Source organism: Stigmatopora argus, chromosome 21 (assembly GCF_051989625.1).
Source record: "Stigmatopora argus isolate UIUO_Sarg chromosome 21, RoL_Sarg_1.0, whole genome shotgun sequence".
Lineage (NCBI taxonomy): Eukaryota > Metazoa > Chordata > Actinopteri > Syngnathiformes > Syngnathidae > Stigmatopora > Stigmatopora argus.
In genome coordinates, this window is record NC_135407.1 from 11,075,556 (window position 1) to 11,101,101 (window position 25,546).

The following is a 25,546-nucleotide window of genomic DNA, read 5'->3' on the forward strand; positions in this document are numbered from 1 at the left end:
ACTCAATGAAAGGTTATATTTAATAAAGAAAATATTTTCAGTGAAATGAGGACATTTTAGGGAGCATGAGACAAATTTTGCATTTTTCTAAACTATTTGTGGTTGCTATGTTACTTTCATCTCATTTGGTCTACTATAAACCCCAGAAATGTGACTAGATTGCCTCTACCATTATAAACAACCATTGAAAAGTGGTCGGAAGCCTAAATGCCTTCTGACACATCAGCATAGTTTTGTTTCGTCAATTTTTCTTTCGATTTACTCAGCGTGAGAAAGATGAAATATATTAGCTTTTATTAACCTCATTTTAAATAACGTATGGTTTTGTTTTTGGGTTGCTATAAAGTTTTCTGTTTAACTTCTACCCAAGGATGTTTTGTTAGATTTTAAACTAAATACTCACCTGAACCTATCACATTTTTTTGTATATGGCAAAAGGTGAATAGACAATTTTATTGTATACCTTACACCAAACATTTTTCAAAACTGCCACACCGTTGGCAATGGACGTGTGAACAAAGAAATATTTGTAATTAATAACCTTTAGTCAAATCAAGTCAAATTGAATGCACTAGTAAAGAACCATATACATTTTTTAAAAATTCACAGAATTCTTCATTTATCTAATTTTGCACAATAATAAGAATAGGATTTAAGTGATGGTGTGGTAAAAGAGTTTTCACAGGCACTGATAGCATGTTGAGGCCACGTGTCTTGTCTTCACATTTAAAGCTCAGACTTTAGGAGTTTCTTGGCCTTCTGCATGTTGCTGATCACTAAAAGGAGAGAATTCATTACTTTCAAAATTCCTCAAGTAAATCTGAGAGTGTAGTCGCAAGGCGTCATCTTACAGAGTTTGATATCATTTGGCTCGTAGGCATACATGCGGTTTGCATAGCGACCAGTGACATCAGCCCTCACTGTCATTGAGGGGTCTAAAAGAGTGAGAGAGATACATTGTAAGTTGACGTTTTCCACATTTCTTTAATTAACTAAAATATTCACGTTGTGAATGGAGTTCTAAGTGCAATAGTGACAACAGCTCTTTAGCAAGATACTAGAGGAGTTGTCTTTTCCTGATCAAATATTCTGCTTCACGACAATTATCGTATTTTTCGAATTATAAATCACAGTTCTTTTCATAGTTTGGCCGGGGATGCGATTTATACTCTGGTGCGACTTGTGTGTGAAATTATTAACAAATTATTATATCATTTCACATGTTATTTTCACACTAAACCGCAAGAGGGTGCTCTGGGCCTGTGTTGATAATTTTAACATTGCCGGTAATTTTTAAAAACAACTGAGAAGGGCTGAACAAAAAAAGCTAAACGCGGCATTCTGATGAACTACCGTATTTTTCGGATTATAAATCGCAGTTTTTTTCATAGTTTGGCTGAGGGTGTTACTTATACTCTGGTGCGATTTATGTGCGAAATTATCTACCTGCCGAGTTGGGGGACTTGTTTAAAAGTGACACTGAGGATGACGATTTCATTTGATTTAGTGATTTGCAGTGAAACTGATAGCTTGGTAATCTTGTTAGCATGTTCTTTATGCTAGTTATCTGAATAACTCTTAATATGTTACATCGTTACTGACATTACCAGGCATGTCAGTCATGTAATGTTAGTATACCGTACACTTATTCAGCCTGTTCTCTATTTTATTTTAATTTTAAATTGCCTTTCAAAATGACATGTATGCTTTTGGTGTTGGATTGTATTTAAAAAAATTCCCCCAAAAATGCGACTTATACTCCAGTGCGACTTATATATGTTTTTTCCTTCTTAATTATGCATTTTTGGCTGGTGCGGTTTATACTAAGGTGCGATTTATAGTCCAGAAAATACGGTATGCTCCATTTTGATCAACACTGACCAAACATTTTCCCAAGTACATCTTTAATATTGGCGTTATATTGTACTCAACATTGGGGAAGCTGCATAGTTATGATAAACCTAGGGTGTATTTTATAAAGCTAAAATTCACATATGCTTAAATTACCTACTAATAATTTGGAAGTCTTAATATCACAGTATCAAAGCATGCAAAACATTCTCTCTGTATAACATGATTAAAATGCAAATTCTTACCAACAAAAATGACTCTGGGAACATACTGTCCATCTGGAGAGAGATGTTTGTCTGTGGTTTCATACTGCGGAAAAAGGGAAAAAGACAGTTCTTTGTCACCAAACTTCAACGAGAACTTGTTAGGGTTGCTTGGTTTTATGCTTTTTTTCCGCCCTCGTGTCCTGTCTGAGTGATTGCCCATTGTGTTCAGCTGTCGTTCCCCCCCCCCCACCCCTAATTGTCTCGTCAACCCATGTCAGTCTATTTAAACCCCACTTATTGTTATATCATGTGCCGGATCGTCTGCTTTTGTTTGTCCATGCCATGTTTCCACGTTACCTCGATCCATGTTCCATGTGCCTCGTTCCTCGCTTTCCCGTGTCTCCCCCCTTGTCAGCTTTGGTTATGTGATTTGATTTCTAAGACTTTGTTATTTTCTAAGATCCTGCTTAAGTTATTAAAGTTTTGGTTCGAGCACCACCTCCCTCGTCCTCGCCTGCTTCCGTGCGATTGGGTCCTAATTCCTTGTTCCCTTGCCAAAGACATAACAGAATTCACCCCATCCATTAATATATCCATTCATTTTTTGAATCGATTATCCTCACAAGTGTCCCGGGGGGTGCAGCGAAATACGGGCACCAGGCGGGGGGACATCCTGTGAATCCTCTGGCCTGGCTTGCCAATCGCATGGCACAAAGAGACGGACAACCATTCACACTCCCACTCATGCCTAGGTGCAATTTAGTGTGCTCAACCAGCCTACCCTGCATGTTTTGGGGATGTGGGAGAAAACCAGAGAACCCAGAGAAAACACACGCAAGTCCGGGGAGAACATGCAAACTCCACACAGTGAGGTATCGAACCCAGGACCCCAGATCTGTGAGGCTGACACACTAACCACTCGTAGGAGGGCTTGGGCGGCCCGGAAGACTTGAAATGAGAAAATGTGTCATAATGATAATAAATAATAATAATAATTCCTATTATGCTTGGGACTTGTTTTTTTGCCGTCGTGGACGTCATAAGTGGACCCTTGTCACCCCCCTGCCAAGCCTTTGTCTTAAGTTGTCACCCTCCCCATACGCCGGTCCCCGAGAAAATAGTAAGAAAAAGGTTGGGGACTGCTGATTTAAATGAAAATCTTTGTAAGAAATCATTAAATGCATTTCAGATTTTTCAAAAATAGGATATAATACTAAAAATGTACCATCAGGTTCAGTGCAATGAAGTCTTCATCAAGGATTTTTTGTATCTCATTGTTCTCTGCAAACACTTTCTTAAGGGCTGTAAGAAACAAAAAGTGTAAACAGTTGGACAACTACCATATTTTCTGGACTATAAGTCGCACCAGCCAAAAATGCATAATTAAGAAGGAAAAAAAACATATACGTCGCATTTTAGGGGGAAATTTATTTGATAAAATCCAACACCAAAAACACCATCTTGAAAGGCATTTTAAAATTAAAATTAAATAGAGAACAGGCTTAATAAGTATACGGTATACTAAAATTACATGACTGACATGCCTGGTAATGTCAGTAACGATGTAACATATTAAGAGTTATTCAGATAAGTCTAGCATAAAGAACATGCTAACAAGTTTACAAACTATCAGTTTCACTCCAAATCACTAAATCCAATGAAATCTTCATCCTCGGTGTCACTTTTAAACAAGTCCCCCAACTCGGCAGGTAGATAATTTCGCACATAAATCGCACTAGAGTATAAATCGCACCCCAGCCAAACTAGGAAAAAAAACTGCGACTTATAATCCGAAAAATACGGTAGTTCATCAGAATGCTATACATTTCCAAAATCTTACCCTGTGAATGAGGACAGTCCTCAAGGTGGAAGAGAACCATCAAAGGCTTGTTCCTTAAATGCAAATATTTATATTGTCGTGATAGAACAAAAGGCTAGAATGGTCACAGACGCTCCCCTACTTACGAACATTCGAGTTACGAACAACGGTACATACGAACATGTCTGCAAATTGCGTTTATGTGGAAAAATGTTCGTAAGTTCGATTTTGTATTGCGCGCCTTTTTCCGAGTAGTGCTTCTTTCCGCCGCTAATACCAACGCCTGGCGCTGTGAGAGCTCAGCTCACCCAGCATCCACCTTCCTCTGCCCAGTTCGTTGCGGTGCGGAAGTGCGTGAACGTATCTCCAGTGCGCAAAGAACCTTTTTCATTTTTATCATTAAATATCTCGTGCATCCATTATTCAATATGGTTGGTGAAAAGCGAAAGGCTTCTATTGAGGGAGGTGCAAGGAAGAGGCAAGCCATTTCATTTGAAATGAGTAGCAATAATAACGAAGCTTGATGCGCGTGAGAAAGTGGTGAGCGTTGCACGGGAATACAACTTGAATCGTTCGACCGTCAGTGCCATTTATAAACAGAAAGATCGAGCAGCAGGACCCAAATATTGAACGTTGCACAAAGTTTGCAAAGCAATTGAATGATGCCATACAGTGCTACCGCATCATTTATGCTGAAAAAAAGACAACTCCAATCGTCATTAGATAGCTTCTTTCGGACCGTTTCTAGTAAATCTCTCTCCCTCTCTCTGTCTCTCTCTCTCTCTCTCTCTAATGTATGTATACAGTACTGTATGTATTCTCCATTTTATTAAATGTTTTTTTCAGTACAAACCAATGCGTGTTACCTATACAAGCCTTAAACATACAAATGCACTTATATAAACGTTCAATATACTTATATAGGCTTCAATATAATTATATAGGCCTTAAACATACATTATAATACAAAATATAGCACTGAGCAACTTACGAACAAATTCAACTTATGAACAATCGCTCGGAATCTAACTTGTTCGTAAGTAGAGGAGCGTCTGTATTTTACAATCCATATCATACCTTGACCTCGCCCAGTAGAGTGCTTCCTCATAGGTCTGAGCCCAGATCAGCTGATCACCCCATCCTGCAGGAAAAGGATCACAATATCATAGTATACAATAAAATAATAGTAATAAGTTAACATCACTATTATTATTAGTTGTTGAACCTTCCAACTAACCTCTGGACAAAGTCTGAGGATTCCTTTTGCCAGTCTTTGGGGTGTATTTGCCAAATGTAAAAGACATAGCCACAAGCACCAAAAGGAGTGACAGTGATGTTTTAATCATCTTGGCAGGTTTACTTGAAGAAAAACAAATATTCAATGAAATACATACACATTACAGGATAAGATATAAAGATATAACACCACAAAATATTCTTGCCTCACAAGGCTACTCTGACAGTTTATTCCAGGTTTGACAAACTCCGGTCTTCGAGTGACCAATAACTTGTTGAATCATATCCTTTTGTAAGCTCCAAAAGACTAATGAAGAAAGACTGAAAACCACAATAAGATAAACAAAACACCAGGAGAAGTTACGTGCCGCTCGGTGAAGAGTAAAAGTAAGAATATAGATGGAATGTATGTGCTAATCAAAAGAAAAGGACAAGAAATGACAGGGAAAAGGAAAAAAAGGCCTAAAAGACAGAATCAAAACCCCAACTGTGACTGTAAATTAAAAAAAAATCTAATCTAATGAAAAGTAAATATTAAAATTAACATGATCATTTTAAAAAAAGTAACTAGTGGCATTTTTTTTCCTATATATTTCAGCAACACGCTTATTTATTTGTATATTTATTCATGTATTTATTTATTAACCCACTTATTACCTATCTATTGATGTCTAAAATGCCTTTCCTATTTCTGCATCCTCACCCCTTGCTACTGTGACAACGAAATTTCCCGAATACGGGATGAATAAAGTTATCCAATCCAATTTCGAAATGAAATACCATTATTGCTGTGCAATCACTTTATTTTCTTAAAAAATTTAAACTGAGCCAAGTGCTTCAACAAGGAAAAAAAGTTGTAGAATGAATGCGCATGGCCTGATAAATCTCAATTTTCCAAATAAATTGGAGCATTTAGCTTTTCTCTTATTGTTCACAGAACATTTGGGTGTCTCAACGCGCCGAGGACCCGATTTCTCTTACCTGTACTTGGGTGGTCAGGTGAGAATGGCAGAGGATCACCGTTCCAGGATCTACCTTTCAACCTCACCTGCTGTATATTTAAGCATGTCTCGCTACAGTCCCGCCCTCTACCCACCTCCTCTCACCTCTTTACCTGAATGCTACAGGCACTGTCCTTGTAAAACTTAGAATGCAACTAACATTAATTTTAAATATGGCTGATGTTCTATTATAATTAATCCTAGCAATCAGGACTCAGATGCAGAAAATCATTATAGTTTTTTAAGCAAAATAAAAATATCAGCAATCATATACTGTATGTACTACCAGGGGCCACACATGTTTTTAAAGTATACACTGCTTCATGAATGTATTGTATACAATACAAGTGCATGTTGATAAATTAAATATGAATATAATTTTTATTTCAGTATTCAGTTTTAATTATTCTATCTTTACGTTAGTGTTCAGTTCAAATTATTCTATATTCTAATGAGCATTTGGAGGTAGGACCATCAAGGAATGATGACTGGGCGCAATGTGATTGGCTAGCTCACAGGTGTCAAAGTGGCGGTCTAGGGGCCAAATTTGGCCCACCGCATTATATTGTGCAGCCCGAGAAAGTAAATGAAGATTATAGATACACATTTTAAATCAATCATTGCAATTTTTTAAACCATTTTTTTTCCTTTTGTGTTTTTAGTTCAAAAGCATTTTGTAAAATCGAAAAGTAAAAATATACAAATATTTTCTGTTTTCCACTTTAAGATATCATTTAAAAAATATTTTATTTCCCGGGCGGCCCTGTAGGGCAAGTGGTTAGCGCGTCGGTCTCACCGCTCTGGGGTCCTGGGTTCAAGTCCAGGTCGTTCCACCTGTGTGGAGTTTTCATGTTGCACTCTGGTTGATAGATTTATTATTAATACACTTTAATCAAACAGGGAGACATCTTTAACATAGCAGACGGACAACCATGCCCACTCACACCAATACCTAGGGGCAATTTAGAGTGTCCAATCAGCCTATCATGCATGTTTTTGGACTGTGGGAGGAAACCGGAGTACCCAGAGGAAACCCACGCAGGCCCGGGGAGAATCATCATCATCATAATAATAATAATACAATTTTTCCTCTCAGAATGTTACATTCTATGACTTTTGGGTTCAGTGAGTCAGTCTCAGGGGTTTGGTGGAGCCTCTGCCGTGGACAAGACACATTGACTTATCATGTCTATTCACCATAAAATGCCCCGCTTGACCATGACCGGCTGCAGATGATCACGTGACATTGCTGGCCAATCACTGGTGCAAGGAATTCCTATATATCTTGAATTTGAAAAAAAATCACATTTTATTTTACGGTCTAGTAGGGTTCGGTGAATGCATATATGAAACTAGTGGGGTTCGGTGGCTCCAACAAGGTTAAGAACCACTGCTCAAAGCCCTTTAAAACATTGTAGAACTATAACCATTTTGAATGATTTATGCAAATCTATGTATGTATGCAAATAAAAGGAAAAAAAGGTCAGAAATGTATTGCTTCCATGTCAGGACCGCCAAAAGCACGCTAACCTCGGTTCCGATATAATGGAAATGTAGCTTCCCTTAGCCAATCGGAGGCCAGCGGAGTGTTGGGAGATAGTCAAGAGGTTCTATCACAACAATTTAAAAATAAAATACTGAATACACTAACTGTATTTACGTTTTGGGTATGTTTGATGTCGTTGATGTTTTTGCAACTTCTATTGCGTAGGTTGGGACAAAAGGTTTTCCAACAAAGCTTTTTGTAACCTGAATATTTTGTATGTTGTAGATGCATTCGTAAGTTGAGGTAACACTGTAGTAGTATAAAATCGTAGAATTAAGGTCTGTTAATTTTGTCCATGTTCTGCATGGTACATTATTTTTTTCTTACACTTCAGTTTCATTTTATTCAGTCTAGACCAGGTGTCGGGAACCTTTTTGACAGAGAGAGCCATAAACAATTCATACTTTCAAATATTATTCCTTGAGAGCCATACACAGAATTTAAAAGTATAAATACATTTTTTTTAAATTCATTTCACCACTTTTAAAGTAGAAAAAGTCTCCTATTGGTGTGTTTGGGAATCAACTCTCACTGACGTTCCCATATTTTTAGCTCACAGGTTAGCAGAGAGCCATATGCACCCATCAAAAGAGCCACATATGGCTCCTGAGCCATAGGTTCCCTACCCAAGGTCGAGACCAGGGGTCGGGAACCTTTTTGAGAGAGAGAGCTGTAAAGAATTCATATTTTGAAATGTTATTCCTTGAGAGCCATATTCGGAATTTAAAAGTCAAAGCATGTGAAATTTTAAAGTACAAAAAGTCTCTGAATTATTTTGTAAACATTGTTACGCTGTTGCTAATCAATCAGGATCAATAAGAGTATGCATGCAGAAGATTCTAATGCAGGCTCGCAGGCCATATGTGGCTCATTTGTTGGGTGCATATGGCTCACCGTTAACCTGCAACCTAAAATGTTCCTCTACCGCCGCTATAATATTTTTTTTCTTCTTTTAGACTCCCTTGTGAACGCACACTCTCGTTGATTCTCCCCCTAGCAACAGTGTAATTATGTAGTTAAAATAATTCTGAGACTTTTTGTACTTTAAGTGTTGAAAGGACCCCAAAAAACCCACACAATAAAAAATATGATGATTAAAGCGGCGCTAAAGGTTCCGTCAACGCCACAGGGCCGTCGTGACGCTCCTATTGGTGCGTTCGGCACTCAGCGGTTTCCATATTTTTGCTCACATGTTAACGGAGAGCCATACGCACCCATGAAAAGAGCCACATGTGGCTCCTGAGCCATAGGTTCCCTACCCAAGGTCTAGACTTGTGCAGCCTGACTCGTATCAATAGCAGCTTTGTTCAGCCTCCTCTCATTGGACCCCTTGACATCGATATGGCTCTCACTGAGTGAATAAACCTTTCTACAGCAGCATCCGGGAACCCACTCACTCTCCACAATGCAGGCACACACTAGTTCCTAAAGACAAACAGACAGGATATCCTCCTGTTCTTCTCTAAACATCTAAGAATGACACATTATCAAGTATTAGCACTGCAAACAACTTGGGCCACCCCTGCGTCTTAAGTCATCTTTCCCACAGTATACATTTAATATTTGATTAGTGGTGTAGAGAGTGAACGTTATCTAAAAAAAAATCTTTGGGAAAAAAAAAGTGCGTAACTGTCCACACTGTCCACATAATTATAATTGAAAACAGAAAAAAACTCAGAAAATAATTACATGTCTATTTTTGCTTATATTTGTCCTTATCTGCTGTTTCTCTTTGTTAATTTACCTAAAACAATTTTACCAAATAACTGATTGTAAAACTATGACTGGCTGAAAAAGACATTCTTTCTTACACAGTAAATTAGATTTTCCTCTCAAAGACTTTCCTTATTCAGTTTTATGCCCTCTGCATGCACACAAAATATAAAGATTTACTTTTGATGCTCTAGAAATACTGTGTAAATCTTGTTAGCTATTTACTTTCAATTTTCTATAAGGTTAATTATACCGTTTGTCGTTGCCTTTACAGAGAGCAACACTAATATTTGGAAACCCATAAATACATTTTTCAGATTATATGTATTCGGGCGGCCCGGCGGCTTGAGTGGTTAGCGCGTTGGCCTCACAGTGGGGGTCCTGGATTCAAATCCAGGTCGGTCCACCTGTGTGGAGTTTGCAAGTTCTCCCGCGTTCTCATGCGTGGGTTTTCTCCGGGGACACCGGTTTCCTGCCATATTCAAAATACATGCATGGTAGGCTGATTGGACACTCTAAATTGCCCCTCAGTATGAGTGTGAGCGTGAATTGTTGTTTGTCTCTTTGTGGCCTGCGATTGGCTGGCCTCCATTTCCCCGAAGACAGCTGGGATAGGCTCTGGCACCCCCCGCAACCCTAGTGAGGATACAGCGGTTCAGAAAATGAATGGAAAAAAAGATTATATGTAACATTATTCTTTATCACTTAGAAGATGATCAGCACTGAGTCATTCTTTTAGTTCTTTCCATAAATACAGGCTGTGTTGGCACAGCAACAAGGTCAATATTTGAACTGGAAGCCAGGGTTAAAGGCCACTCCTATTGGCCCTTCACATTCACCACCTGCACTTAACCCTGCCTTAAAAACACGGATCTGACTACCATTCACACATGCAAAACACACATGGTCTGTAGGCTGGCGTCCTTGAATAGGATGCAACAACCTGTGTATACAAAACTTAACTGAAATCTGTTTCATGGATCAGTGAGGGTAGGTCAGGGGTATGGAACCTATGGCTCGGGAGCCACATCTGGCTCTTTTGATGGGTGCATATGGCTCTGAGCTAAAATATGGGAACTGGTGGTGAGAGAGCCGAGTCCCGAACACACTAATAAGAACGTCACGTCCGCACTGTGGCATTGATTTTTTTTCATTAGTCTTCTGCATCTATTCTCTCATTGATACTCATTGAACTCATTGATATTCATTGATTAGCAACAGCATATTGTTGTCAAAAGAATTTGGAGAGTTTTTGTACTTTAAAAGTGGTAAAATGACTAAAAAATGTGCACATTTTCATGTATTTTGACTTTTAAATTGTGAGTATGGCTCTGAAGGAATAACATTTGAAAATAGGAATTGTTTATGGCTCTCTCTTTCAAAAAGGTTCCCGACCCCTGGTCTAGACCTTGGGTAGGGAACCTATGGCTCATGAGCCATATGTGGCTCTTTTGATGGGTGCATATGGCTCTCTGCTAACCTGTGAGCTAAAAATATGGAAACGTCAGTGAGAGTTGATTCCCAAACACACCAATAGGAGACTTTTTCTACTTTAAAAGTGGTGAAATGAATTTAAAAAATGTATTTATACTTTTAAATTCTGTGTATGGCTCTCAAGGAATAATATTTGAAAGTATGAATTGTTTATGGCTCTCTCTGTCAAAAAAAGGTTCCCGACCCCTGGGGTAGGTGGACACAATTTGCAGGGAAGCAGGCAAGGGAAAGCAGGGAATAGAGTGCACTAACAAAACTTTAATGAAATGTGGTAAGATTCTCAAAAAATAAAGACTTTCAAATCAAACCTGACGGCGAGAACGTGGGGAAATGAGGATCACAGGACATGGACATGAGCATGACAAACGCAGACGTTCTGACATGGACTGACAAGCACACATGATCGAACAGGGACTGACAAACACACAGGGTTTACCGTATTTTCTCGCATATAAGCCGTATTTGTAACTAAAACAAATGATGACTGAATCAAGGGTACGGCCTATATGTGCACAAGACTTGATACACTCTTTTTAACCAGTAGATGTCGGCAAAGTAACATGTACTATTTGTTGGTTATTTTCTGTTTTGCAGTAAGAAAACAACCATTACTGGATGAATTAATTCCTTATGATATTGACCATATTAATGTGCTTTCGATTCATACAGTATTTCAGAAATACCATGTGCAATGATTTTTCTTAAGATTTTCCCTTCAAAGTAACACATTTGTACTCCCTATTAAAACCATAAATATGGTTGGGAAAATTGTGAATCAGGGGGCGGCTTATACGCGAGAAATAAATAAATAAAAAATAAAATCAGACTTAGGCTTGTCATCATCATTGACTAGACAAAAGCCTAATTGTCATCATACCCAGCTGCGTATGACGAAATTGAAGGTGCTTCTCCACGAAGTGCACTTTTCTCAGGCAAGAGCCCAACCAAGTGATAGATCAGACTTGCTGGCATTCTGCCATGATGGATACATCGCATCACCTCCCGAGCGCAACCAGCTCCCGGCGACTGCGAAGGTTTGCCTCACCGATGCCAACAAAGAATAAAATGGATCACTTACCTCCCACTGTCTTCCTTACTTACCTAGTCAGCCAGCAGGAGGCAGATCGCCGCCCAACGTCCTTCATCTTTCCTCACCCCGAAGTTGTTACACAGAGGGGATTGTGTGTCGTGCTACTGCAGTTTAGAGTCCTGATGGCTGTGGGAAAGAAGCTGTCCTTAAGCCTCTTTGTCCGTGCCTTGTGAGACCGGTAGCGCCTGCCAGAGGGAAGCAGCTGGAACAGGTCGTGAACAGGGTGGTCCGGGTCCCCAGCAATGTTCCGAGCTCTGCTGAGGTAACGAGGGCTGGCAATATCTTCCAGTGAGCGCAGAGAGCAGCCGACGATCCTCTGGGCAGTGTTGATCACTCTCTGCATGGCCTTTTTGTCTGCTGCCGTGCTTCCAGTGTACCACACTGTGATGCCGTATGCCAGGATGCTCTCCACAGTGACTTTATAGAAGGTTACCAGAAGCTTAGTGTCCAAGTTGTTCCTCCTGAGTACCCTCAGGAAATGGAGTCGTTTCTGGGCCTTCTTCACTACTGCCGTGGTGTTTGTGGACCAGGAGAGCTTGTCCGTGACGTGGACCCCCAGGAATTTAAAGGACTGGACCCTGTCTACACGAACTCCATTTATGAGGAGTGGGGCCAGATCTGTGCTCTGTTTGCGGAAGTCCAGGATTATTTCTTTAGTTTTTGTGTTGTTCAGTGTGAGGTTGTTCATCAAGCACCACGAAGACAGTTTGTTGACCTCGTCTCTATAGGCCGCCTCATCCCCTTCTGAGATGAGTCCGACCACAGTGGTGTCATCAGCAAATTTGATGATGTAGTTGGACTGGTGGGTTGGTGTACAGTCATAAGTGTACAGGGAGTACAGAAGAGGACTCAGTACACAGCCTTGAGGGGAGCCAGTGCTCAGTGTAATGGAGGAAGAAAGGTGGGAACCAAGTCTAACAGTTTGTGGTCGGTTGGTTAGGAAGTTCTTTATCCAACAGCAGATGGAGGAGGATAGTCCGAGGTGGGAGAGTTTGTTAGTCAGAATTTCATGGTGTTGAAGGCTGAGCTATAGTCAATGAAAAGCATCCTCACGTAATTCCCATGGTGTTCCAGGTGGCTCAATGCTGTATGTAGAGCAATGGTGATAGCATCCTCAGTGGACCTGTTAGCTCTATAAGCAAACTGGTGAGGGTCAACTGAGGGAGAGATTGTATTCCTGATATGGCGGGCTATCAACTTTTCAAAGCACTTCATGATCACAGGTGTGAGAGCAACAGGCCTATAATCATTCATGCTGTCGATAGTTGGCTTTTTGGGGACAGGAATAATGGTGGCAGATTTCAGGCAGGATGGAATGATGGATTGTTGCAGGGAACAATTGAAGATTTTTGTGAAGACTCCAGCCAGCTGCTCAGCACAGGCTTTGAGCACCTTCCCAGGTACTCCATCAGGTCCAGCAGCCTTCCTGGTATTCACAGACCGCATTTCCAGTCTCACTTCCTCTTCCTGGAGCTTCAGTGTATTGCTGCAGGATAGTGGCGGGGGTGTTGAGACTGGGTCTGATTTGTCAGTCTCAAAGCGGGCAAAGAAACGGTTCAGTTCCTCCGCTAGTGAGGCATCTGCGTTAACAGACATATTATTGTTATTGTAGTTGGTAATATGTCGTATTCCCTGCCACATCTTCTTTGGGTTATTGTCTGTGAAGTGCTCCTCAATTTTCTTAGTATATTCTGCCTTGGCCTTTTTAATGCCTCTTTTCAGATCAGCTCTGGCAGCTCTATATTTCATCTTGTCCCCTGATCTGAAAGCGGTGTTACGGCATTTGATGAGTGCCTGTGTCTCCTTGGTCATCCAGGGTTTTTGATTTGGAAAAACCCGTATTTGTTTATTCCTAGTGACATTGTCCATGCAGTTTTTGATATAGGAGAGTACAGCGTCCGTATAGTCCTGGAGGTTGTCGTGTTCAAAGAGTTCCCACTTGGTGCGGAAAAAACAGTCCTGCAGCTGAGAAAGGGCATCCTCGGGCCAAGTTTTTATTGTCTTTATTTGTGGCCTTGTTAGCCTCCGGAATGGAGTGTATGCTGGGGTGAGGGCTAGACAGAGGTGATCTGATCCAGCTAGGTGAGGGAGGGAAGAGGCTTTGTAAGCATGTTTAATGTTAGAATAAACATGGTCAAGAGTTTTGTCTCCCCTCGTGTGACATTTTACGTATTGGATAAACTTAGGTAGAACAGTCTTTAAACATGCTCTGTTGAAGTTACCAGCAACAATACAGACTCCATCGGGATGGTCAAGCTGTTGTTTGTTTACAGCCATTAGCAGGAGGTTTAATGCCGTGTTGACGTTAGCATCAGGAGGAATATAGACCGCCGTTACTATGACGACAGTTAGCTCTCTCGGTAGATAGTAGGGCCTACATCGTACTGCCAATAGCTCTAAGTCCGGGGAACAGTGAGTGTCAATGATCCTACTGTCACCACACCATTCATTATGTATGAACAAGCAAAGTCCTCCTCCTCTGCTTTTGCCTGTTAGTTCCTTTGAACGATCGTTCCGAAAAAGCGTTCGGCTAGCTAGCGAAACCGCAGCGTCCGGGATTTGCTGGTGTAGCCACGTTTCCGTGATGAGGATAATGTTACAGTTCTTAACAAAGCTGTTGGTGGCAATTCGAAGTTCCAACTCGTCCATTTTGTGGGTGATGGATCTGGCGTTGGTCAAAAAGATACTCGGGAGCGGTGCTCGGTGTGGTTGTTGACTTAGCTTAGCAGCAAGGCCCGCCCGACAACCGCGCTTTTGCCTCCTTTCTCTCCGCCGCCTTCGCCTCCTTCGACGTGCTTTGAGTGGGTTGACTATCCACGGAGATCCCGGAGGTCTCGAGATGCCCTCGGGGATATCGTAGGTTCGTTGGTAGTTCGTTGTGGCATCGGATATATCGCATCTCCTTCCGATAGCAATTAAGTCGTGGCGACTGTAGGAAAAGTTTGCCTCGCAGATGTTGGTAAGTAACGATAGGATTGAGAAAAGAATACACCAAACTGGAGAGCCAAAAGCCGCTGCATCCGTGTGCGCCGCCATTAAGATTCACCATGAGTGCCAAAACTTAAAATTCAACGGTTTTAAGGTGATTTTAAGGGTGCGGCTTGTACGGGGGTGGCTTATATGCAAGTGAATACGTATAGTAAATTGACAGACATGGGTTGACGAGACAATCAGAAACACCTGGGTCACACGAGAGGCACCAAGCCGCAGATACACCCGGGGCGGGGAAACGACAGGTGAACTCAATGGGCAATCACAGGGACAGGTCACACAGTGGGAAAAAACATGACAAAACTAATCCCTAACATAACCCCCCACCGAGGGGACTGATTTCAGACATTCCACAGCAACAAAACAAAACAAGAAATGCCAAACACCAGGTGGGGAGGGCGTGGAGGGGTCCTGAAGCATAGTTTGGCGGACGTCGGAGCTGGTCTGGCCAGCCAGGCAGTCGTCCGGTCCGGCCCACGGGGTGGCGGCGAGCTGGCTGGATCGACGGTGGTCCGGTCCACAGGGAAGTGGCTGGGTCACAGACCGCCTCGCCCTGGAAGCAGGAAGGGTCGCCATCCAAGTTGCCCCCATCTAGTGGGACGGGCGCTCGAGAGCGGGGGGCAGCACGCTTTTGAACGGGAGCTTGAGAACGGGGATCTTGAAACTGTCTTTCCTGGAAGTCTTTGTGTGGGAAGAACTGCCACAAAGGGTACAGGTGCCAAATGGGGCAATGTCATGGATAAGACGGTTTCCATGTGCTATGCCAGGGGTGGCCAAGTCCGGTCCTCGAGAGCCGTTATCCGCTCTGTTTTCCATATCTCCCTCCACCAACACACCTGAATCAAATCATCGGGATTGGTATCAAGCTTCTGGACAGCTTGCTGATGAGTTGATTATTTGATTCAGGTGTGTTGGTGGAGGGAGATATGGAAAACAGACCGGATTGTGGCTCTCGAGGACTGGAGTTGGCCACCCCTGTGCTATGCCAATCAAGGGGAGAAAGTTCCAGGACCTCCAGTCAATGAAACCCATCATCCCTGTTGAGTGTCATCACTTCTTTGACAATTTGTCACAATAATAGGCATCGGTGAAGAATACAGCAAAGAAGACCTGGAAGCAATGTTCCCTCTAAGCTGCGCGCGTGCGCAATTGCGCACTACTCTCGTCTTCTCTGTGCACAGCAAATCATATGGAGCGCACAAAATAAAATCCCAATTATTTTTATTTTTTTATTTTTAGCTGTGAGGCCGACGCTCAAACCACTCATCCGCCGGGCCCATAGCGAGCATTGATGATGTTGCTCACACTTGTACTCAGTGTGCTCAGGGAGGTTGTCTTTCTGCCCAGACAAACAAAAAATTAGAGGGAACATTGCCTGGAAGTAGAAGTGAAGAAATGCACATGCCTCTTCAGCATTATGCTTAATTTGTCTGTTATTTATGCTACATTCCTGACTAGGTAGAAGGTTTAAAATTGCCTAAGTCATGACGGCATGCTCGAAAATTTCATTTAGTAATTCTTTCATGTTGTTAGAACTGTTCTGAATCCAATATTTTGTAAATATCATATATTCAACAAATTGTTCAGTTTTTGTGTTTCCTAATGAATCGGAAAAGGCGATTATTTTAAGAGGATGACAATGTATAACAGCGTACCCCAACCTTTTTCTCACCACGAACCGGTAAAGCGCTTTCTATTTTCTCGCGGACCGCCTAATGGGGAGGGCGACAACATAGGACAAAATTGTGTGGGGGTGGGATTGGTGCATGAACGACGTCCACGGCGGCAAAACAACAACATAAAAAGTCCCAAGCATAATAGCAATTATTTATCATTATTATAATAACTTTTTTCATTTCAAGTAGAAGGGCGGGATAGAAAACGTTAATATTTATTACTCTGACGGACCGGCACCAGGTGGCTCGCGGACCAGAACCGGTCCACGGTCAGGTAGTTGGGGACCACTGATGTATAAGATTCTGTCCATGAATCATCTGGTGCTGATTTTACCAGTGGTGCGCCGTCAGGGCCTTCAAGGCCTTCTCTGCTGGCCTAAGAAATATCTGAATCACAGACTGATGTTAATTATATTTTGTCCATGAACACTTATTAAATAATTCCAAATTGTCTGTTAGCTTCCTTTCATTGCTTTTCCCCCTTGTTGCACTGCTTCCAGATGTGTTTTCATATTGAAGCATTTAACCAATCACATTTCAGCCATTATTTGTTGTCAACGTCAGAAATCTGCCTCAAGGCCTTCACAATCAGTTCTGCAGGCTCTCCTGCATTAAAAAAGCGTCGATAAGACTGTTGCTTTAACCAATTTCGAGTTAGCAACACCACACTGCCTTCTTGCAGGCGTAGGGATACGTCATCGCTTTCACCAACTATGATTGGCTAGTGATAGAGTGGACTAGCCAGAGCTACCAAACTGTAGCTGCAGTAGAGGTTTTATAGCCATAAAATAGTTTTTGCTGAAGGCGTCACTAGGAAATGCACGGACCGCCACTGGATTTTACCAATCAGGAAGAATATGGTGTGTCCAGGCTTGCCAGTCCCTCTGAAAATTCAATTTCTACTTGATTTGACCAAATGCCAATTAACGGATAGGCTAAAGGTTGCGAACTGTGGAATCAGCTACCTAACTGAATACATTGTTGAAATTTGGGTTGAAATGCCCATAGCCATTTTTGTTTCTCAGGCCCCAAAAAATTATTATTTGGGAGAAAATTTATACAAGTAGTTTTTAATGTGCAAGGACAAAAAAGACAACAATTTACAAATAAGTGGAGATTAATCACACTGTAGATGCAACAGTAAGAATATTTTGTGTAATTTGAACATTCCTTTCATATTAACTTTCATAGTAAATGGTAATCTCAATCACTCACTTAGAATCCTAAGTTATGTGATTTTAAATTAAGTGGATAGTTTGAACTGGTGGGGTTAGAAGGCTTGGTCATTAACAGGAAGTAGACTATTTATTTTATAAGGTTTTGCCTGACAGCATATGGACAAAAAACAGATATTTTAACTGGATTTAAAAAATATATGTACAGTATCCTAATTAGTCATTATATGGTCTAAAAATGGCTGACTCATACAAGAAACGTGAGTCTAACAAATACATTTTGGTAAGTGTTCCGTTTGTTTGGCACTTTATATTATCTTCCATCATTTTTATGACATATTTCCCAAATTCATGGATGCAATTCAACAAATTCACGTTAAAATATTCACCTTTATTTTTTCATTTTTTTAAACATTCCCCCAAAAATAATATGTAAATGAAAAACTCCTCCTTAAATCTAATTTGAAACCAAAAGGAGTGCACACATTCAAAATCTAAGTAAAGGACTTTAAAATGATCATGAACAAAAAACGTTCTTTTCTGCCATTTTTTCGTTTTAATGTTTTCAGTATTATAAATGAATGGTGAATTTTAGAATTATTTTAAAAAACATACTTAACTAACAAAACCATTATATCTTGAAATATCTAGTGAACATTTTCATCGTGAAAATTCACATTTCTTTTACGTACACGGTTCCTCAAGTGTAATTTGACACCAGAAAATACCAACTTTTTGGAGGGGGGTTCTCAGCATGGCAACGTGTTTCACAATCTAATAGTTCTCCAACCTTTAATAAATATGTTTACAATTAAAAAGTTGCTACAATAGATACATCGACAACTTTAACTACTTGCGTCCATTGTTCGAATTAAAACCACAAAAACCAACAGAAAAAACTGTCATTTCCAAGCGGAGCTTTAAAACCGCTAACCAATCAGCGCCGAGCAGACATGGAAGGCGGGTGTTCACAAAGAAACTGACGTCGCGTTTGTCCAATCAAACGTCAGATGCGACGCTGCTGTCCAATCGGGCATCGAGTTGACCTTCTCCCTCCAAGAAGAGTGCTTTTCAAGCGGCTCCCCCCGATTATTATCCGCGACGACGACGGCTGAAAATTGGAATTAAAATCAAATAAACTCAACTCAGCGTCAAAATAGACATGGCCGACACAGCTGTTGACACCACCGTCACCGCAGAGGTTACAGCCAAGGTGCGTTTCATTCATTTTACATTCACCTCCACTAGTCACCGATTAAGCATAAGAAGTTGATAAAGTTGCTCATATCAACTCGAGGTTGCTCCTAGTTTGCCATGTTGGCTCTAAAATGGTGGTTGGGGAAATGTTTCTCGTTTAAAATGGCCAATAAACAAAAAAATCGACGCCCACGTCTAGTAGGAATCGTTCTTGGGCGTAATTAAGCCTCACTTGACATTTTTTTCGTTAAGACTTTGGCTTTTAATGTCGCACTAGGTGCTTTTGAGGCCGGGAGAACAAAAGCGAGGAGAAAACAGGCGGTGCTTTTTTTTTTTGCTGTGGGCGGGAAAAGCACGAGAAGCCCTATGCACGTCTCTCTCTCACTCACTCGCGCGCGTGCGTTCGTGCGTGCGCGCGCCCGAACCAACCAAATAGGCAACTCCATTTAGTGGACAAATGATTCGATTAAAAAAACGACGTCTTCCGAGAAGGTCGCCTCGGCACGAGTCTACTGAAGTCCAGAAAGGAAAACGGCGTACAGTGGTACCTCGACATATGATCGTAATCCGTTCCGAGACTGAGATCGTATGACGAGCTTTTCGTAACTCGAGCGGACGTTTCCCATTGAAATGAATTGAAAACAAATTAATTTGTTCCAACCCTCTGAAAAAACACCAAAACAGGATATTGGATTGGAAAAAATGTTTTATTTCTTGTAACTCCCCATCTATTAACAAAGTAACACACAACTAGTGGTTTAATAGTAATAAAATGTGTTTAATCCAACTAAAATTGGGCGGATTTCGCCAAGGGGAAAGAGAGACGCACAGAAGGGGCAGGGGGCTTCGTTTTTTTCCACGACAACGCACTCGTAAACGGAAAAAACAAATTTAAATTAACTTGGATTAATATATACAGACACTCAAACATACGTTTAATGTAACTTTACACAAAGCTGAATTCTAATTTTGTTTTAATTTTTTTTTTTACCTCCGTTCTGGCCGGGTTAGTTGTTTGACACGCCTCCACCCTCACGTTCGCTATCGATGGGCTGTTTGCTGTTGTACTATTCCCTTCAAAATATTCCGAAAATGATGCACACAAATGTCCTCACAATAGGATAACGCATGACCACTTGCCAACGAGAAGTAGTCTTTAAAGAACGATCGCGGGACCTTCTTTCCTTAGAAAGAATAACAGGAAATGCAATAGCTGAGCTTCCCACGTATTGATTGTGGGTAATGCAGTTTTATTCTGAGAAAGAGTGCCATTGTCTATCGGCATTGTGTGCACGAGTATACTTCATTACCCAGAAAGCCCTCTTTTTTCCCGCGCATGCGCGTTGTGCGTTTCCTGGTCGGAACTCGTCTGAATAAATCATTCGGTGCTCGTAGATCTTGTTATACACGAAAGAGATGCAAAAAAGACAGTGCCATGGCCACCTGGCTTGGTCGCATCACGAAATTTTGATCGTATCTCGGGCGAATTATTTGATCGAAATTTCCGTCGTATGACGAGCGGTCGTATGACGAGGTATGACTGTATTTGTATTTTTAGGAGCTGAAAGAGAAGAAAGAAGTTGAAGTGGAGAAGGAGGAGGACAAGAACGACAACGTGGACGCGCCTGCTAATGGCACTGTGAGTTGGAGGAGTCTGCTACGAAGGGGGCGGGGGGGCTTTTGTCTTGAGGCGAAAAGCCCCCTCGTCGTGCAGGTGTCGCCAGTCTGCCTGGGCCGTGTGCTCTTTGTATGGCTTGTGAAAAATGGCAAAGACATTTTCCCCCCCTTCAGAATGGTGCTGATCTCAGTGACAAAGTTGAAGATGCCGCGAAGGAAGATGAACACAAGAATGGAGAAGGTGCATAATTGTATTCAAATACATTTGCTGTTGTTACACCCCCCTTTAATTGACATTCCCGTTGTCTTGAATGACACTCTGACAAAATCATTTTTTTCTAGCAGGGAAATCAGAGGAAGAGGCGCCCCCTGCTGATCAGACGGACGCACAGCCGGTGAAGCGTGTGGCTGAAGAAGAGGAGGTTGGTCCCGTACCTTCATCATCCCAGGAAAAAAAAAATCGTCAACCAATTCAAACACCACAAGTACACAGAATTAACTACACGTTTTCCATCAGAGTATATTTACCTTTGTCTGCCATTGACGTTGCTAGACCTCGATCTATTTTGAAGCGGAGAGCTATCATTCGCTGCCAGCCCAACCAGCCCCCCATAAAAATGGATTGGGCGTCTAGGGTCGTCAATGGTACTGAAACATGATTAATATAATGCCAACCATCCCAGTTCATCTAGATTGGATGCCTATCATTGTCAAATGGAGTGTTGAACACAAAGGAAAGTTTTAAAAAAATACTTGTGTTAACTTTCTTCAATTTTGTGTTAATATTTTAACATTTCATTCATTAGTATTATTATTTTTTAAATAGATGTATATTAATGTAATTTGAAAGAGGTTATATTTTAGAAAATAAGGAATTATTACACATGGAAAGCATTTTACATTTCCTATAAGTCAAACAAATTCACCTTTTCTCAATTTTAACAAACCCTTTAAACAAAACAATGATAAATGCCAACCTCATGACGAACTTTCCGTTATAACGTTGCCTTTAGGAAAAACAAAACATTTGAAAAACACTGGCCTTAAAAATTTGGAAGGTTCAAAATATTCTCTTGTGGAGAAAATTAATTTAATATTTAATTTCCTGATTGAGACAATTGTAAAAACAAATTACTGTCAAAATTATCAGATTTAAATTCATTTCAAATTGTTCAACTTTTTAATTCTCCCAGGTTTTGAAGCATTGGACAAGGAAAAAAAACACTTCCAGTACCAACTTTTCAGTTTGGTGTCAAATCTTCAGGCCACACAAATTTCCATTTTTATTTGTAATATTTTTCTCTCTTTGCTTGATAGGAGAAAGCGGACACCAAAAAACAGAAGACGGAGGAGAATGGAGACTCAAAAGATACTGAGGTGGAGGCTTACAATTTGAAACGTCATTATACTACGAGACATGCTGAGGAGTACGAAAAATACCAGGGAAATGAGAGAGCCAACCAGGTTGCCAGTCTTAAAACACGTCTTCTGAGGCAACAGGATTTCTTCAAGAAGGCTACCAAAGACAGTAATGCAGCAGTCGAAGCTAGCTACGCCGTTTGTGAGTTGATTGCTAAATCAGGAAAGCCATTCACAGAAGGTGAATTTATCACAAAGTGCGTATTACAGGCTGCACATATTGTCTGTCCAGAAAAGAAAAGTCAGTTCAACCACATCAGCCTTTCTGCCAACACCGTGGCAGAGCGCATTTCTGACCTGTCAAGTGACATTTATGATCAACTGTGTGAGAAAGCACAATGTTTCAGTGCATATTCAGTGGCTCTTGATGAGACCACAGACATCACAGACACTGCCCAGCTCGCAATATATGTCCGTGGTGTTGATGACAATTTTGAAGTGATGGAGGAGTTGCTCACAGTAATTCCAATGCATGGCCAGACCACTGCTAAGGAAATATTTCACCAGCTGTGTGATGCCATTGAGAATGCCGGTTTGCCATGGAAGAGCTTTGTTGGAATAACAACCAATGGAGCCCCATCAATGACAGGGAGGAAGAATGGACTGGTAGCACTTGTTCAAAAAAAACTGGAAGAGGAGGGTGTGGAGGAGGCCATAGCTCTGCACTGCATTATCCATCAGCAGGCCCTTTGCAGCAGATGCATGAAGTTTGACAATGTGATGTCTGTCGTTGTGAAATGCATCCACCAAATCCGATCCTGGGGCTTAAAGCACAGAAGGTTCCGTGCTTTTTTAGAGGAAATTGAGTCAGAATATGGGGATGTGCTCTACTTCACTGAGGTACGTTGGCTCAGCAGGGGAAACGTGTTGAAGAGATTTTTTGAGTTGAGAGCAGAAGTAAAAGACTTCATGGAGATAGACGGGGTTGCTGTTCCTGTGCTAAGTGATCCCAAATGGCTCATGGACTTAGCTTTTCTTGTTGATATCACACGTGAGCTTAATGTACTGAACAAGAAGCTACAAGGCCAGGGGCAACTTGTCAGTGCTGCCTATGACAACGTGATAGCATTCTGCACTAAACTTGTGTTATGGAAAGTCCAGCTCTCTCAGACAAACCTTTGCCATTTCCCAGCATGCAAGGCTCTTGTGGATGCAGGCACACCATTCAGTGGTGAGAAGTATGTTGAGGCCATTTCGAAGCTACAGGAGGAATTTGATCACAGATTTGCAGACTTCAAGACACACAAAGCCACATTTCAAATTTTTGCGGACCCCTTCTCCTTTGATGTGGAAGATGCCCCTCCTGAGCTTCAAATGGAGCTCATTGACCTGCAGTGCAACTCTGCACTCAAAGCCAAGTTCAGGGAGGTGAGTGGAGAAGCAGACAAGCTTGGGCAATTTTTGAGAGAGTTGACCCCCAGCTTCCCTGAACTTTCCCGAATGTTCAAGCGGACCATGTGCCTTTTTGGGAACACATACTTGTGTGAGAAGCTCTTCTCCACCTTGAACTTCAATAAGTCCAAGTACAGTTCCAGACTTACTGATGAGCATCTTCAAGCTCTACTGAGGGTCTCCACTGCTTCCTCCCTCAAGCCAAATGTCACTCAGCTATGTGAGAAGAAGCGCTTCCAGGTCTCTAGCAGCAAGAAGTAGGCAAGAGAAGCCGTGTTCAGAATATTTCATGTTCAATGTTCCATTCAAGTTCAGAAAGTTAAAGAGCTGTTAATACAGACATTTGAAACGGAATAAAAATAATTTGTTTTCTCTACTTAGCCAGCCAGTGTATATCTACTGTATGCTCATTATTATTATTATTATTTTTTATTACTGATTGATTTATTTTTTATTCATCTTTAAGTTAATTTATTTAATTCATTATTTTTTGATAAAAAAAAATAAAGATATTTGATAACATTGGAATGTTTTATCAGCGCTTTTTCTTGTGGAAATCCTGATGCGGCCCAGTCTCACCCAGACTCTGCCTCTAGCGGCCCCCAGGTAAATTGAGTTTGAGACCCCTGGTTTAAAGGGATGGATGGATGGACAATTTTCTGTGCAGGTATGAGTAGAATTGATATGAACTGCTCAAGGATATTTTTATATACCACCGAATTTTCTCGCGTTCACGCCATATTTGCAACAAAAAAATGATGACCGAATCGGGTATTGGCTTATATGTGCACAAGACTTGCTATACTATTTTTCACCAGTAGATGTCAGCAAGGTAACGTTTACTATTTGGTGGTTATTTTCTGTTTTGCAGTAAGAAATCAATCATTCCTGGATGAATTACTAAATTCCTTATGATATTGACCCTGATAATGTGCTTTTACATGCATATAGTATCTCAGAAATACCACGTGCGATGATTTTTCTTTTGATTTTCACTTCAAAGTAACACATTTGTACTCACTATTAAAACCATGAATATGGAGGTGAACATTGGGAATCAGGGGGCGGCTTATACGTAATTGTAAATTTCAATGATTTTAAGTCAATTTTAAGGGTACGGTTTATACGTGAGGTGGCTTATTTGCAAGTAAATATGGTATTCAATGATGAAAGAGTTTACCAAAGGAGGCTGGGATAGGCTTTATCACCCTGTGACCCTCTTCAATTTCAGCAGTACTGCTGAAGAAATTTATATCTACTTGATGTTTTGAACAGTGGTGGGCCGTCAGGGCCTTCTCTGCTGGCCTAAGAAATACCTGAATCATATATTATGTTTTGTCCATCAATACTTATTAAATAATTCCAAATTGTCTGTTAGCTTCCTTTCATTGCTTTTCCCCCTGGTTGCACTGCTTCCAGATGTGTGTTTTCATATTGAAGCATTTAACCAATCACATTTCAGCCATTATTTGTTGCCCGGGTCAGAAATCTGCCTCAAGGCCTTCACAATCAGTTTTGCGGGGTCTGCTGCATTAAACAAGCGTTGATAAAACTATTGCTTTAACCAATCAGATTGAGTTGAAATCACCCCCCTGGCCCAGTTGTAATGTCTGAAAAGCTCCAGTATTTGTATTTAATCAATAAATGCTGCTAGGAAGTGGATTTTACCCCATTTTAGTGCAATTTTTGCCGTTTCGCATATGGACGTATATGGACATATCGATGTTCATCGCTGTCTTTTTCCCGGGGAAATGACACTCCGGGCCCAGTTGTAATGTCTGAAAAGCTCCAGTATTTGTATTTAATCGTTAAATGCTGCTAGGAAGTGGTTTTTACCCGTTGAAGGCGCTACGAGAAAATGCACGAACCGCCACTGGTTTTGAAACTAGTTGCACTCTAAAAAAAAGACTTCACACAACCCTTGTCTTGGTGATGCTCAGTATGTAACAAAGTGAATCTATATAGAACTAATATTATATGACGTTACGTATGATTAAGAATCACGTTTCCCCTCTAATCCTTTCATTAGATATTTAAATATTGATGTTTTATTCAAGATAAAATGGCTTCCCCTTGATTTTAAAGTGTTTTGGCATAAACAATTCCAAATAATTCATTAAAAA

At 40.9% G+C, this 25,546-nt stretch overlaps 1 protein-coding gene and 1 long non-coding RNA gene across 2 annotated transcripts; one reads left to right on the forward strand and one right to left on the reverse strand.

Annotated features, from left to right (window-relative positions):
- Nucleotides 1-434: 434 nt before the first annotated feature.
- agr2 (anterior gradient 2) lies at nucleotides 435-6,155 on the reverse strand. The gene is made up of 8 exons (XM_077590383.1): nucleotides 6,094-6,155; nucleotides 5,114-5,235; nucleotides 4,954-5,017; nucleotides 3,898-3,950; nucleotides 3,283-3,359; nucleotides 2,097-2,160; nucleotides 852-935; nucleotides 435-776 (listed from the first exon to the last, which is right to left on the reverse strand). Exons 2-8 carry the CDS (start codon nucleotides 5,220-5,222, stop codon nucleotides 727-729), a joined length of 501 nt encoding a protein of 166 aa, XP_077446509.1. The 5' UTR covers nucleotides 5,223-5,235; nucleotides 6,094-6,155; the 3' UTR covers nucleotides 435-726.
- A 13,720-nt stretch (nucleotides 6,156-19,875) lies between these two features.
- Nucleotides 19,876-21,089, forward strand: LOC144067549 (uncharacterized). Its single transcript, XR_013297972.1, has 3 exons — nucleotides 19,876-20,634; nucleotides 20,787-20,853; nucleotides 20,955-21,089. It is a non-coding gene; the product is annotated as an uncharacterized LOC144067549 (long non-coding RNA).
- The last annotated feature ends 4,457 nt before the right edge of the window (nucleotides 21,090-25,546 follow it).